This window comes from Rhinolophus hipposideros (assembly GCF_964194185.1).
Source record: "Rhinolophus hipposideros genome assembly, chromosome: 8".
In the NCBI taxonomy this organism is placed as follows: domain Eukaryota; kingdom Metazoa; phylum Chordata; class Mammalia; order Chiroptera; family Rhinolophidae; genus Rhinolophus; species Rhinolophus hipposideros.
This window is the reverse complement of record NC_138054.1, coordinates 64,536,160-64,551,617: the sequence shown is the minus strand read 5'-3', so window position 1 is coordinate 64,551,617 and position 15,458 is coordinate 64,536,160. Positions and strand designations below refer to the sequence as shown.

Below are 15,458 nucleotides of genomic sequence, written 5' to 3'. Positions count from 1 at the left end.
AGGCCTAGAATTTATTCCTCCATAAGCCCTTAATTTATTACTGCACTGATTGGGACTCTGAATGCTCCAAGGTCAGGAAAAATCGTGCTCAATCGTAGACACCAACCTTCCCTTTAGCAGTTTCTCCTGCTGTCTACTCCCAGGGGAGGGGGAGGCAGAAATGCTTCTTAGAGGGGCCCCAAGAAGGCCTCTTCCTCTTTACTCTGTCACAGCTGGTCCCAACCCCACTCCCTTCAGAGCACCCGGAAATTGCAGCAGGGCACATAGCACAGATGGTCAGGGGAAAGTGGAAGAGCAATCTTCACACCCTGGTACAGCGAGGTCTGTTAAATTCCAGGTGACCCCCATCTTTACATCTAAGCATGACTGGCTGAGCCCCGTCGGCCAGAATTGACTCAGAAGCCTCATGCTGCATGCCTGCTTCCCCAAAGCCTCTCTATACAGGCCCAGGCATGACAGGGAAGGCCAGACCATCTGTGCGTGTATGTGCACACACGTGCATGGCTTAGTCTGAACGTACATAAGTTGTATATCGCAGGCATACGTTTATACACACACTTATTCCTACGCATCTGTGCACATGCAGTGTGTATATATCCACACAGTCACATACTTATGCAAGTCTCACCTGACCTATCCATTTCTTGACCTCTGATGTACAATAACCCTCTCCTTCCCCCAACCTGAGCTACCCTGGGCATACCTTGGAACCTGCCAACACCTACGACGACTCCTGCTCTGAAATCCTGCTCTGAATATCCTACTGTTGAACCATAATCTCTTACCTTTCCATCTGGCATGCTCACCGATAGCCGTGTACCTGTTCCTTACCATACGAGGATCTGTCTGTAATACTTTTCCCACTTCCATCATGCCCCCTGCTGTCTTCCCTTCCCTCAATATCCAGCTTGGATCTCACAGTCAGTCCATCTTGGCAACCACTCTCTTGACAATATCTTCAAGTAAGTCCTTTGTTCTTTTCATCTCACTTCTTGGCAAAACCCCCACCCTGGATGAATCTAAATGTCTGCCTTCCGCATGCCCACAGCCAGGCAGCTGGGCTCTGCTGAATAAAAGTCATGCAAGTAAACAGAGTGCTTCCCGAAGAATCAGTTATCAGCCTCAACTGGACCCTCAGGAGTGACTGGAAATCCCACTATACTTCTCAAGTCAGCTCCCACTTCTATTCTTTACTAAAACAATGACAATCCTTTTCCACTTTCTGCACACCTTCCCAGCCCTCCCCTATTAGTTATCAGCAAATGACTCATCTCCTACTTCACAGAGAAAAATGAAAGCCATCAGATAGGAACTACTTTAACTTGCCATCACCAAATCCACAAGCCTACTGCATCTGCGTACATCCATCTTCTCCTCCTTCCCCCACCACAATGGAAGAGGGACCTTCCCCCTGAAGAGAGCCACTTTCAAGAACCTGGGTTTTCCATCCTGTCTCCTCTCACTTTCTCAGAGACCTCTCTCACGCCTATATTTTCAACCTCTCCTTCTCTAATAGGGCCTACAAACAAGCACATATGTTTAAAACACAAAACCTGCCTCAACCCAAAACTTGCCCCACCACAGATCTCGTCCTTTCTCCTTCAAAGATACATTTCTGAAAAAGCTAACATTTCTCTATCTCCTCATTTACTCCCCAATTAGTCGTGTGGCCCCTGTCCCTATCATGCCATCAAGAGTTTTGACCAAGGCCACTGAGGTCCTGGTGTCTAGGTCTGCTGCCCCTATTTCAGTCTTTATATCACGTGGCTTTCTCTGAGCTGACCGGTCCTCTCTGTCTGAAGACTTTCTTTCCTTGGTTCCTGTGACACCACACTCTCAATCTGCCTACCTCTTCGTCTACCACTCCTTACTCTCCTCCTCTTTTTTATTCTGCTTTACTCTCTTTGGCATGAAGAGTCAAGCAAAACTAAATTTAAGTTCTAGCTCTGCCATGTACCAGTGTGAGACATTGAGCAAGTTTCATCATCACTCTGTGCCTGTTTTCTCGACCTTAAAATGCGAGACATCATAGTAACGACAGCACAGGGTTCTTGTGAGGATTTGATAACGTAGGTACATGAGCCGAGTGTCTAGGTTAGCACAGTGCTGTCCAGCACAAACCTAATGTCAGCCACATGAGTGATTTATGAATTGAATATCCAGTTCAAGGAAAAAGAAACAGATAAAATTAATTTTAATAATATCTTTTATTTAATTTAGCATAGCCAAATAGTTTTTCAGTATGATATAAAAATTATTGATGAAGCTTTCTGTATTTTTTCATACTAAGTGTGTAATTTTCACTTACAACACAGCTCAATTCAGATGCTAAATCTTCATCAGATACTTAGATTTTATACAGTTAACAGTTGAAAAAGTAGATCCACCAACCTAGGTTGTTCTAAAAATACTGAAAAGTTCTGCAAGAAGCGTTTTTATTTACGTTTAAATTAAAATTAAATAAAATTAAAATTTTGTTCCTCAGTCATACCCGCTACATTTCAAGTCCTTTGCTGCCACAAGTGGCTAGTGGTGTCTACCCCAGGTATGTACCCCAACTTTTCGAATGTTCTCTTTACTCCACATTTCTGAAAGACCTACAGAAGCACCTGTTTTCGCTAACTGAAAGAAATCCAAAGAGGATTTTCGCTTTTACAAAAAAAATGAAAAGCAAAACTAGTGTCCAGCATTTGTTTTGCGGCATGCTTTTACTACATGTTAGTGCTGTTTGAGGTTTTATGTGTTATTTGGTATGATTTAGTAGGTTATTTTTTGGGTCTGGAAACGCTCAAAAAATTTTCCATATAAATTAATGGTAACTGTTTCTTTGCTTTACGCCATTTTGGCTTATGAAAGGAATCATAGGCACGCTCTACTTTCAGATAGTGGGGGAAACGTATATACTGGGCAACACAGGTCCTGCACACAACGTACAATCAATAAAAACTCTTGATTATTGCTACTATCAGTGACCACTCCTTCTTCTTCACTTCTGGCAAATGTTTGTATTTCTCAATGGTCTGTCCCAGGTTCAATTTTCTTCTCACTCTATACATTCCATTCCTATGGCTTCGATTATCATTCATACACCAATAACTCCCCCAAATCTGTATCTCTTATCCAGAGCCTACCCCTAAGCCACAGATCTGTAAGTTCAACTACCTCCTCAATAGCTTCATAAAAATGCTTCAAAGGCATGCAGACCCAAAATGTTCTACACTGAGTTCATCTTCTCTTCCAACCCCAACACTTCTCCTTCATCCATTATCTCAGTAAATTCATTCCAATTCCTCTACTTGCTCAAATCATAAACCTTGGAGACATCATGGTCTCCTCCTTCAACCCTCACAGCCAATCAGTCACCATCTCCTGTCTACTGCACAGTCAGGTCTGCTATACACTCGTTTGAAAAGAGCAAATTTGTTGCAATGCAATTGATGTATTAGGGAATAATTTTGCATTTGTTTATATGTGATTTTGTCTATAAGCAATACTAGATAAACACAGGAAACTATACCCCACTGAACAGAGCTGTGTAAGAATATACAAAATGCACACATGTATACACCTCAAACAAATACCAGCTACTCAGATCACCCCATGTGTTATAAGCCACACCCATCTAGTTACAACTTTCCATCCAATTTCAGTGAATTCTCCTTCCACCACTTCACAATAACTCAAGCTGCAATCCTTCTCATGCCCATTTCCACATGCAAACTTCAGGTAGAGTGCCATAATGATTGTATTATATATGTGTTTCTTAACCATTTAACACGTAAAATTATGCCACAATTTTTATTAGATTCCTATCTTTTTTTATGTGTCACTGATGAAGTTTAGAGTATTGTGCTCCTAACCCCATGTTTATTCCAACTTTCCACAGCATGGTGACTTTTAGGAACATATATATTACGTTACAGCAGAACTGACTGTACCATTTAACAACCTAGAATCAGTCCATTTCTATGCATTTCCAATGTGCATTTCCAAATACTGACTCCCAGTAACGCATCTTTCACCAGGATTACAGCAATGGTCTAATTCCGTGGTTCTCAAGCAGGGACAGTACCTTTCCACTCCCACTCGTCTAGGGCGTTGGAAAGGTATGGGTATATGGGGGGGGAGACATTTTTGGTTGTCACAATGACTTGGAGAGGGACACTATAGGCATTCAATGAACAGGAGCCAGGGATGCCAAGTTCAGCAATGTTTCCCACGTGATTTTTGTCCCACCCTAACATGCCAACTGCAGCACAATTAAGAAAAACCATCTCCTATATCTATTCTTGGCTCTCTCTACCTTGCCAGAGAAAGCTTTTTCAAAATGTAAATCAGATGATGCCTCTCCTACATTTAGTACCTTTCAACAGCTTCCCCTTCCCCTAACGAGAAAGATCAAAATCTAAAGTGTGGCCTATATGCTCCTGCCTCCCCCTCCAGTTTCCATCTCATGCCCCTCTCCTCTCTTCCTCACAACCACTATGTTTCAGGCAGTCATTCATTCAACAAATAATGATTAAACATGTACTGTGTGCCAGGAACTATTCAAAGATGGGGATAGAACAATGAACAAAAGAGACAAAAACTCTCTGCTCTCATGGAATTTACATTCTAGTTCCACGAAGCTGCCAGGCTTCTCCTCACCTCAGGGCTTTGCCACATGCTTAGCCAATTCCTACTCATTCTTTACATCTCAGCTTAGCCACCCTTCCTCAGGGAAACATTCTTCAACTCCACCCCACTAAGTCAGGTCCACCCATGAAACAATCTTATGACTCTGAACTTTTTAGTGCTATAACACAACTGAAATTATTTAATATCCATCTTTTTGTTATATCTCCAGGGCCTACCACAGTACCTGGAACACAGAAGGCACTCATGAAGATGTGTGTTTATATGCATGAATGTGTCTTTACACTTTATGACTGTGTATGTCATAAACACATTCGTTGTCTGTGTATATTTCCATATATTTCTGCAGATGATTATGTGAATATGTATGTATACACATATGCATGTATGGTTACCTACACACAATTTTAGGTATGCCCACTTAGGTTTATTCACTCATATGACTACACATGTGCATATTTATGCATGTGTGTGTGTGAGAGAGTGTGCACACACACGCATATGTGTATTCTTCTGGCCCCTCAGTGACAGCTCTGACCTCCTGGAGGGAACTGGGAGCAGGGCCCCAAGTCCTCTCTAAGCTGACAGTTCAATAAGAGTAGAAGATCATTCAATGACACTCCAAATGTCAGCAAACATTGGCTTGCTCCACTCTGCTACAGGGGAAGTAGGTGGAGGCGGGAGATGTGGAACCCTGGTCATTGAAAAGCTGCTCTTCACTGATGCAACCACCCCATTACTGGACAGGAGAGGGCAGCTGAAAGACCACATTTAGCCTCTTCTCAGATTAGAGGCCTTAGGAAATGAAGATGGTGAATTGAGTCCCAGTTGCTCACTTACTAGGCAGGTCTCGGTGGCCGAACAGACCAGGACCCTCCCCACTTTTGTTCATGGGGCAAAGCTCTGTAGAAGAGTTGAGGAGGAGAGGAGAAGGAAGGGAAGGAGGAGGACTAAGTAAGATCAAAGACAGGAGAGGGCCCTGTAGATAGCCAAGGGGTGGGTCCCACACGGGCAAGGAAGGCAAGGAGTAAAACTTTTGCGTAGTACTCCCACAACCTTGGCAATGCCCTCTCTGGTTTTGCTTTCCTTCTTACTCTTTTGAAGGGAGCAGGAATCGTTGTGCAGCCTGCACTAAGTCATGCAGTATAAAGGTCAAAAGATCACCACGCCCCTAGACCTCCAGGGCCCTGCAGCGTCCCTGATTTGAATGGCTGCTGGCGAGGACTGCACCAAAGTCTGGAATTAAGACATCTCTCCTGCTGGGTGCTCAAACACAGCTGGAACATGATGTGGCTGGAGGGCAGAAAGGAAGGGCTAGACCCCGTATTATTCTTAGACCTGCTCAGTTTTCCTCCAGGAGGCAATCACAAAGCCAACTGGGAAGAGAATCCTCAGTTTACTCTGAAGCCTGTGCCCCCTCTATGGCTCCGCAGGCTGGCAGAGAACCAAACTGAACAGGCTCAGGACAACGGCCTGTACCTCCAGCAGCACCAAGGTAGCCCTGAGTGGCAATGTTACCACATGGGGCGGCTGCTTTCCTGCCTTTCTGCCAAGGAACCTAGAGGCAGGGAGCTATCCATACACCAAAAAGTCTAGTGAACGTCACAGAGCAATTGTTCATGGTCGGTGCCTGCCTCGCCTGGCCGGGCCTTCACATTGCATTTGCCAAGGCCAGTAAGCAGCCTCAGATGCACTCTGACAGCTGGCACGCCGTCTTCCAGGAGCGCAGGCCTAGCCACACCCGCACACGCAGCTCTGCCAAGTCCCGCATGAGAGGGCCTCTGTGGAGCCAGCTCTCAAACACCAGGCAGCCAGCCAGCAGTCATGCACTGAGTACATAGGCTGGACCTCGCCCTACTCTGGCCACCAGGGCACAAAAGGAACCGGACTCAGTCTCTGTGGTCCAGATGGACATGGCTGTAAGGAAACACCCACGGACTCAGTTTCAACACTAAGATCCAAAGTGTCAAGGAGCCTCAAGGTAAGAGACTGACTGCTAAGCTTCTCAGCAGAAGTGATACCTGAGCTGAATTAAGGAGAGGGAATATGCCCGATGGAAATGACTGGGAGGCACTTCAGAGAGAGGTGAGGCCACAGGCCAAGGCCCGACGTAGGGCAGAGCCTGGCCTCCTAAGGATGGCAGGGCGTAAGTAGCTGTTGTTCAGGTGCACAGGAGATGGCTAGGAGAGGGAGGTAGGAGTCAAAGTACAAACAAGCCAGAGTGCAGAGGACCTGCAGACCAGGGGAAAGCAAAGGCGTTTACAAACGTTGCCACAAAGAATGGCTGCCCCGAGACAAAGTCCAAGGTCATTCTCTCCCACTGTTCCTCCACATGCTCGCTGAGCTCCAGCCCCCCACGCACCAAAAGCACACTGCTCCTCCTGCCAGAAAGCCTTCTCTCCTCCTCAAATCCATACCTTGCTTCCCTTGAATATGCCCAGTTCAAGATGCAAATCCTTACAATCCTAGCCTGACCCTCAATAACCTCTCTCTGCTCTGTGCCCCTGGGACCCACGACTCTGACCGCTGGTGTGTTCTCCCTTTCCTGAGCTCCCTGGGAGTCACTGCTGACTGGTGCTATGGAGTTCCTGAAGCTGCCTGCCCAGAGCTGCTGCTCTTACGTCAGAAGGATTTATAGGGATGAGCCTCCCTAGGGGCCTGGGCCTCCTGGAGCAAGGATCCCTGCCAGAGCAGAGATTTGGGGAGTCTATTCCTACATCTCCTTTCTTCTGCTTATGTAGAAAGTACAGCACACACTAGGAAAGGGCAGTTTTCTGGGTGATTCCTTCTCTGCCAGTGTCCCTTCCAGCCCACAGCCTCAGCCCGCTCCCCAGGGGCTCGGGGCTGCAGTAGTGCTAGTCTCCTCCCTCACGCTCAGAGGGAACTGGACTCTAGTTTCCATGGCCCTTGTCACACGAGCAAAGCTCTGCTGTGGCTGGGCAGGACCACAGCCAGCCTGAACCAATTCTGCCTTCCAAGCAGAGGGCGATACCAGAGCCAGTCAGGAGGGTCAGAGGCCACACTCACGATCACATCAAAGAAGGAAACTTTCCCAGAGGCTCAGGGAGCAAACATCTCTCCTGTGGGTAATGTAGCTCAGCCCAGAGATCCAGGAAGAACCTGGAAAATCCCCTTAATTGGGACCTCTCTGCACATCTGGGTGACACAAAGTAGGGAAATGTCCTACTCCACCCAGCAGCAGCCTAGTCCCCAAGCAGCTCCCCACTCCCAGAAATCACCACAACCTTCCAGTGCATATTCACTAGGGAAGAGGAAAGAGGGATGTTGAGAAAAGAGAAGAACACAAAGAAAAGGAAAGAGATGAGAACAACAAAAAGAAAAGACAGAAATGAGAAAAGAAAGCACAGGAGGAGAGAGCTGAGGCACAGGAGAACCAGAGGAAGTACCCATGGGGGGCTCAGACACAGTACCTTTTTCAGATTAATCCACTGCTTGAAGTAATCTGCCACTGGCAGGCCCAAGTACTGGCACTGGCCTGGGAGCCTACAAGAAAGGGAAGAGAGAACAAGTTGGGCACACCCATGTCCCAGGTACGGAGCCTTAAGCTAGGAAATCCAGCAGTCTATAGGACAAATAGATCTCAAAAGGCCAACCCATCAGCTGTGGGTCCCACCCCACCCAAGAAAGGCACCCCACTTCCAGCACCCTGGACACTGGGCTCCAGATCCAGCCCTCAGATACAATTGTGAGAACCTGGAGACTTGATTCAAAATAGTATCAGCAGCTGCTATTTTCTGATTGCCTACAATATGTTACATACCTTACTTACACTTTCATATTACTCTTCAGAACGATACTGTGAGGCAGGTACGGTGGCCTACATTTTACAGATGAGAAAATAAGACTCAAAGGGGTTACCTAAGGTCCCACAGCTAAAATATGATAGAGCCACGAACTGAACTCATGTCTGTCTTACTCCAGAGCCTACGTTCTTTCCAATGCACTAGTGTGTTGTTTTGTTATAGCAGAGAGGCAGAGATACAAGACAGGAGGAGAGAGAGAAAGGGCACGTGAGTTAGAGATAGCTGGGCAGGGGCTTCAGTTCACATTTAAGTCTCTAGCAATTGGCTTTCTGCAAACAGAGAAGAGACCATGCGGAAGAATAACAAGAGGTCAGAATTAAAACCAAGAGTCTGTTCTTATTTTTTCTTTAAATTAGAATTTATAAACTATCTCTCCTTTTAGCCGATGATGCCATTTTATCCACACAAATCCATTCACCCAAATATGTACTGATGCTTATTTAATAAGAGTAAGGCGCTTAGAACTCAAAAGGTAAGACTTAACTCCTGCCCATAAAGGGCTTACAGTTTGTTCACTGCAATGGACTATAAAAGAAATAGACAAAATAGCCTTAACTTAGAGCACTGGGGTACATGGAAGGACGGAGGAAGATACCAGAAATATCAGCTGGGGAAGAACATGGAGTTTTCTTGCTAGGAGAAGAGCCTGGCCACAGGCAATAGAGAGTCTCTGAAGAGTTGTGAACAATTTACAGATTGCTCCGAGGCAACAAAACCAAAGCACTAAAAAACGCTGGGTAGCAGCCAGGAGACTACAGACGGTAGCTGTAGTGACAGTGAGCATGTAAAGGAGATGTAAAGGAGAGCGTGGTGACTGAAGGGGATGTGGAGCCCAGTGACAAAAGGCTTGTGGCTCGGCTTAGTTTAGCTTCACGCTGCTCACTAAGACAGGTACAAAGAAGGAGGCAGGGGCAGAGGCAAAGCACATGTGACACCCAGAGCAGATCGACTTGCAGTCAATTTTATTATTGTTTTTAAATTCTCTGCATACAGTATATCCTGTTTCTGCCTAAACCTCTGCCTTGGCCCTGGAAGGAGGCACGAGTCTGGGAATGCAGTTTTAGAGAGATGCCTGCCACATGGTAAGCACTCAGTATCTGTTGAGTGTGAGGTGCCTAGGAGATATTTGGCAGTGGGATGGTATCTCAGAGGCAGCTGGATACCAGTTTTGCAGCAAGGTCTGGACTGGAGATATAAAATGCTAAATCATTCATGCAATTTTAGTAAAGTTAAAGCCTTAATAATGGATAAGATCACCTGAGAAGAGCATGGAATGAGAGGAGCAGAGGACCCATGTCTCCTAAGTTTTACTGAGCTAAAATGAATCCAGGCCACCTCTACCAGACCATTACCACACACAGGAAAGTCACTTCTTCACGCAGCAGCCAGCTCTAATTTTGGACTCCTTCAATTCTTAGAACATCCTTCCTTAATACTAAACTAAAACCTGTCTCCTTGAAACCTCCACCCACGAGTCTGAAGTATGTCTTTAGAAACTATAGAGAATGAGACCCCTTGCAGAACCCTCCCAAGATCTGAAAGCCCAGGAAACTTCCCCCTGAGTTCCCTTCTCTAGGTCATATACCCTCAACTCTTTCAAGAATTCCACAGGAGATAATGCATGAGTCAGGACTCACCCAACCCACCCCCATTCTCAGAGGAAAGGACTCCTGGACCTTTTTCAGGGTATCGGTAACCCAAGGTCACACATGCTCTTTTGACCCCATTTCATATCACAAACTATGTGAAAGCAAGCTTCCCCTTTGTAGACCTCTATATATAAAACTGATTTTTTAGCTTAAAATGCAGGTCATTAGTGTCAAATGCCATACAGTGGTCAAGCAAGATGAGAGCTGTGAAAAACCCAATAAATCTGGTGTCAGTAGGCTGGTGGGAGCAAAGGCAGCCTGCAACGTGTTTAAGAGTAAGAGATAAGAAAGTGGAGACCACAGTGAAACTCCTGTTTTACGAAGCGTGGCAATGAGAATCCAGCTGAGATGACTGACTCCACCCTAGAAAGTTTCAGGGCAGTCCAGTCTTCCCTCCATTACTCTCCAGTTATTTGACAGACACTAAAAGAAAGTCGATCCCCTTGTTTCAAGCACTATAGTAAGGATTTCCTTTTCTAAGACCTGAGATATCTTACCTGAAAGGAAGGTTCCTCTCAAACATCTAAGCGGCACAGTGACATTAACTACAACCATTCAATATCCTGGAAGGGAAATTCTGGCTGAGGCCAAGGTGGTGAAGGGGTATCCAGGTAGGATGTGCCCATGTGGGAACCAAGGACGAAGACTGTAAGAAAATCAGGCAAGGTTTTGAAGGACGAAAGGCAGACTTAGCAGCTAGAATGTGGCTGCCTAAGCAGCAGAACTATAATATCTAGATAATTTTACTATTTCCTTCAATTTTTCTTTCATGGTCCTTATCCTTGGTATTTGTGAAAATGCTTATTGAGCTCAGCTATTGTTGAAAACCCCATTAAGACCTGTGAGTGAAGGGGGACACTAACAGCAGCAGACTCCACAAAGGAACAGGTCCGGGGGACTGGCCAACAAAAGGCAGTGGTCCTAGGGCACCTGTTATATTCTCCCTTAGCCAACCCCAGCGCCCCAATTCTTTCAAGTGATACAGGCCAGGAGTCCTGTTGGCTGTGGCTAGCCCTGGGGGAGAGGGAGGCTCCCTCTTCAGCAAGATTTCCAAGGTAGCCATCGGCTGTAGACATTTCTACCCAGGTAGAGAGGGTCTAGTTCAGTAGAATCCCGCTGTTTCTTCTTGAGGTTGACCTGTACCAGAGGGGCCACATCGAGAACAAACTAGACAGACAGATAGTCAGGTTGGACACTAAGCCTCAGATATGACTCAGCAGCAATCGTGAGTGCAGTCTGTACCTAGTGAGTGGCTGCCTGAAGCAGAGGAGAATGGGACTATCATTCTCACCTAGGGCTCCAGTCACCTACAGGTACACATATAGTTTGCAGACTCACAGGCATTCTGGTTGCTGAGTCCTCTAGCCTGTGGGTGGTCCTAGACTGTGGCTTCAAGACACAAGTAGTACAGATGTAGCAGGGCCCAGGCCCATCTTCACAAGACACGGAGCAAATGCTAGAACTTGAACTCCCAGGTGCCTCAGGGAAGGACAGCTACACATTTCTACAAAAGAACCCGTCCCACTTAGAGAGCACCGAGAGAATAACCCTGCGAGGAAGGTGGGTTAGAGTAGTCATCATCCCTTACACAGAAGAGGAAACAGGCCTACAGAAGAAAAAGGATTTGCTTGAACATAAAACAAGCCAAGGACAGAACCAGAAACAGAACCTTCATCTTCTGACTGCATAAGGCAGCAGTCAGGCAGACACACTCAGAGATCTTGACAGTCTCCGGGACGGCAAGGTCGAGGGCTTTAGAGAAATAGGTAGCACGGTGCACTGCTCAAGGTCACAGTGGGTCCAAGGTTCTTAGGGTCCTACGGCTAGGGTCAGCGGGTACCTGTGGGTACGTGGTTCCACCAATTTGGAAAGGAAAAGGGCCCAAAGGGTGTGAATGCTGTGAGTTCCTACCAGATACTGATCCCAAGAAAAGAGCCACTGGCAGTGGGCCCTGGACTAGCCTGCGGGCATGAACGTGCGCGCAGGTTTATGGTGCCCAGGTCTCTGTGCAGCTGGAATCACTGGGCACAAAGCTCCTCAACTGCCCAAACATCATCTGGCCATACTTATTACTGTTGCCCAATGAAATTTTATGCACCGAGTCCACAGGTGTGATTTCCCCTTCTTTATGAGGGTCGGAATGACATCACTGATAGCCAATAGAAAAGAGCCAATTATGTCCAGGCCATAAAAAGGAATGGTTTTTTTTCAACCAAATCAAAACTTCCTTCAGCTTCATGAATGCAAGGGGCCCCCTTTAAGGAAGGGCCCCCCATTCCTGCCTGTGGGCTCTAAATCGAGTGATATGATCGCTTTCCAAATACTGTGGGGCCTACAGCCAGGAAGGGGCTCCACTTTTGGCATTTACCATATGGCCCCCTGCTCTTATCACACTGGCCCCCTGGGGTCATCAGAATAGAACATCAAACCCTACCCTCGGACACCTGACTGGCTCCTCGCTACTCCATCAAGGGGGAAGTTAGAAAAGATGGGGTGCCCCTCAAGTTCCCTTATTACTCCTTTTAAATATAAAAAAGAAAGCAGAGCCCTCCCTGCCTAGAAAACAAAAAGAACAGTATGGAAGGAACAGGGGTGTGAGAAACTGCCCCCCACCATAAGCATAGAGCACAAAGCAAAAGGAGCCCAGCCTTCCCCACCCACCCCTCATCCAGCCCCACCACCTGCAGCCCAGCACTCGGGCTGGGCCCAGACAGCCCTGATGGCAAACAGGTGTGACTAGCTGGGCGCCAGCCAAGGCAGGGGACCAGCTCATTAAGGGAACGCCACCCTGGCTAATGGGTATGGGCAGGATGAAGCCATTGTGAGCAGGAGCTCAGCTTTGAAGATTAGGTGAAGCAGAGCTGGGGGCCTCTGCTAGAAATGCTAGTCATGAGTCAAGGAGGTCGGCAGCATCCATGGAGGTCTGACAGACTGGCGGACACCGGAGATAGCCAGGACCAGCAGGAGAGTAGGTGCCATGCTAGGAAAGGTCACGGACAACACTATTCCTTCTGTGCTTTGCTCTCTGCAAGTCTTAGGGACAACCCCAAATCAGGAAGATGCATGCCACTCTCACTTTTAGCAGACTTGAGCCCTCAAAGAGAAGATCAGCTGAGTATGGAGCCATATTTGACCCCTTTCTGCCTCTTGGAAAGGCTGTGGGACAAGGACCCTGGAGTGACGTGGGCTGTCAGTTCTGGTGTCCAAAAGCTCCAGGATATGCATATACTCATCCCACCTGATATGCAGAAAAAAGAGGAGTGTTGAGGAGCAACGGTGAAGAGCAGAGAGACAGGCTCTGTCTTCTTCAGCGTCAGCGCTGGACCACGGAGGCACGGAACACCTAGCCTGGAGGAGGAGTTGGCCAGTAGACCCAGCCACCCAGCCAGATGGAAGCTCCTGACAAGGGGCCCTATGCGGGGTAGGTGGGGCTTGTTTCCATGCAGGGTCTCTCCACTTGCTCATTCCAATACAAACATTCCCACAGAATGTTGTTGCTGGCTGTCCTGCACCTCAGAACAGCCACACTTCCTAGGCTTCTCCCTAAGAGCTGAGGCTGAGCACCAGGTAGGGCTCCATGCCCACTGGGTCCCAGGCCGGGAGTCCTACCTAGTCAGGGCCTCCACAGCGGCAGGATACGAGTCTGCATCCAGCATGACTGAGGCCGAGGCCGAGGCCGACTGAGCTGGGGGACATAGCTCTTTGTCTCTCCTGTTTCCGTTCCCCCACCCAGAGGAGATAAACAGACCCGGGTGATAAACGGCCCGCCTTTCACGATCACTTTTCCTCAAGTTGAGGAGAGTAGCTGGTGATGGATGGGCTGGAATTTGGTTATCAGGAAGGGCTGTCAGCCAGAGGTGCCTATCTCCTCCCCCACAACGCAGGGCATCATTACACTGTGGCATCGAGGTAAAATATGAGCAAGGGGAGGGAAGGGAGAAAGAGCGAAGGCTGGGCTTCCACACGGAGCAAATTGAGCAACAATGAGAGCAGGCACGAGGCTGCGACGTTAGTTATCTGTCCGTGACACCTTTTATCTCTGCACAAATTGGTCCTTCCTCCCCCACTGAAGCCTCTTATACAAACAGGCAGGCACAATGTGTCACCACTGCAATAGCGTAGCAATTTAACCCGAATTAGTGAGGGGGTCAAGCCAGGAAATAGGGGTTTCTCATTTCAACAGGTTCCTTAGTCTCTGCTCTGAACCAGCACATTGGGGGGAGGAGGGTAGAGAGAAAGCAGACTCATAATTGAATTCACTCACTTGGCCGCTGCTGATGTATAAAAAATTAATGCTTGAGCCTCCTACTTATCAAAGCCAGTTAGCTTCCATCTCACCTGTGAGGTGCACCAATGCAGAAGACAGACCTCGGCAGGCTGGGCTCCCAGTGCTTTCAGCCATTGGAGGATCGGCAAAAACAGGAAAGGAGAGAAAGGTACTGCCCAGAGACAGCAGCCCCAGGCCAGCAACCCCTTCTAGAAGCCTATAGGACAGAGATCATGGCAGGGGATAGGATGGGGGCAAAGAGGGGTATAGGAAGCGATCACTAATATTAAAGACAATCCTAAACAGTTCAAGAATACACTTGAGTCTATAGGCAAAAAAGGCATTCTGGCTCCACCCTCCACAGGAGATGTCTAGGGTGTTTTTACCAGTAACCCCTTTCTGCCCTCAGACACCCACACACCCACGCCCACCCACACCACAACGCAGAAACTGAAGAAGCCAATGGCAGCACTGATGGTGCTGATGAGGCTAAAAGAGCAGGGAGTGGAAGAGCCTGGTCTACTCCCCAGTGACATCCCCCACTGCAGAGCCACGATGGGGGGCTGGGTGGGGGAGGGAGAGTGCAGTACAACCCCCACCTAGCACATGGCTCTGCCACACTCAGGCAACTTAGTCAAGTGACCATGTGTCCTTAGGCAGGTTACGTCACCTCCATGCCCTGCTCTGTGAAGGTTAAGGGAGCCAGCCAAGGGAAACATACTGTAAAAGAAAGTGCTCATAGAAGGATTCTGGCTTTCGGCAGGTCAGCTGAGACTAAACCTGCAACGGTCTTTGCAGATGCTTCCAGGACATCTGCCTTGGGAAGACAGTGCCTTAATCAAAGGAAGGACACTGGAGAAACTTTTCTGAGGATGACAGCCAAAGGGCAAGTTCCAAAACCACTCAACAGTTGCAAAAATGAATTCCAAGAAGCTTGGGGGTGAGGGGAGGAGTTGTGGATGAAGGAGGCACCTTGGGACTCATTCTCCAAATTCAAAGACTCAGCAGGCAAATACCAGGGAACAAAAGCCAAGGCCCCAGTCTAGACACAAAATGGGAGAACTTTCTACCTCAATTGCCACC

General features: G+C 47.6%; 1 protein-coding gene across 9 annotated transcripts in view; it reads right to left on the bottom strand.

Annotated features, from left to right (window-relative positions):
- ERI3 (ERI1 exoribonuclease family member 3) overlaps nt 1–15,458 on the bottom strand; it is a 122,764-nt gene that overhangs the window by 49,540 nt on the left and 57,766 nt on the right. For 8 of the 9 annotated variants that reach the window (XM_081055238.1, XM_081055240.1, XM_081055244.1 and 5 more), the window contains one exon: nt 8,067–8,139. The exons of the other annotated variant lie outside the window; for it this stretch is intronic. In XM_081055238.1, coding sequence (XP_080911364.1) covers nt 8,067–8,139 — 73 coding nt within the window. The remainder of the gene's footprint in view (nt 1–8,066; nt 8,140–15,458) is intronic. 9 annotated transcript variants of the gene reach the window in all.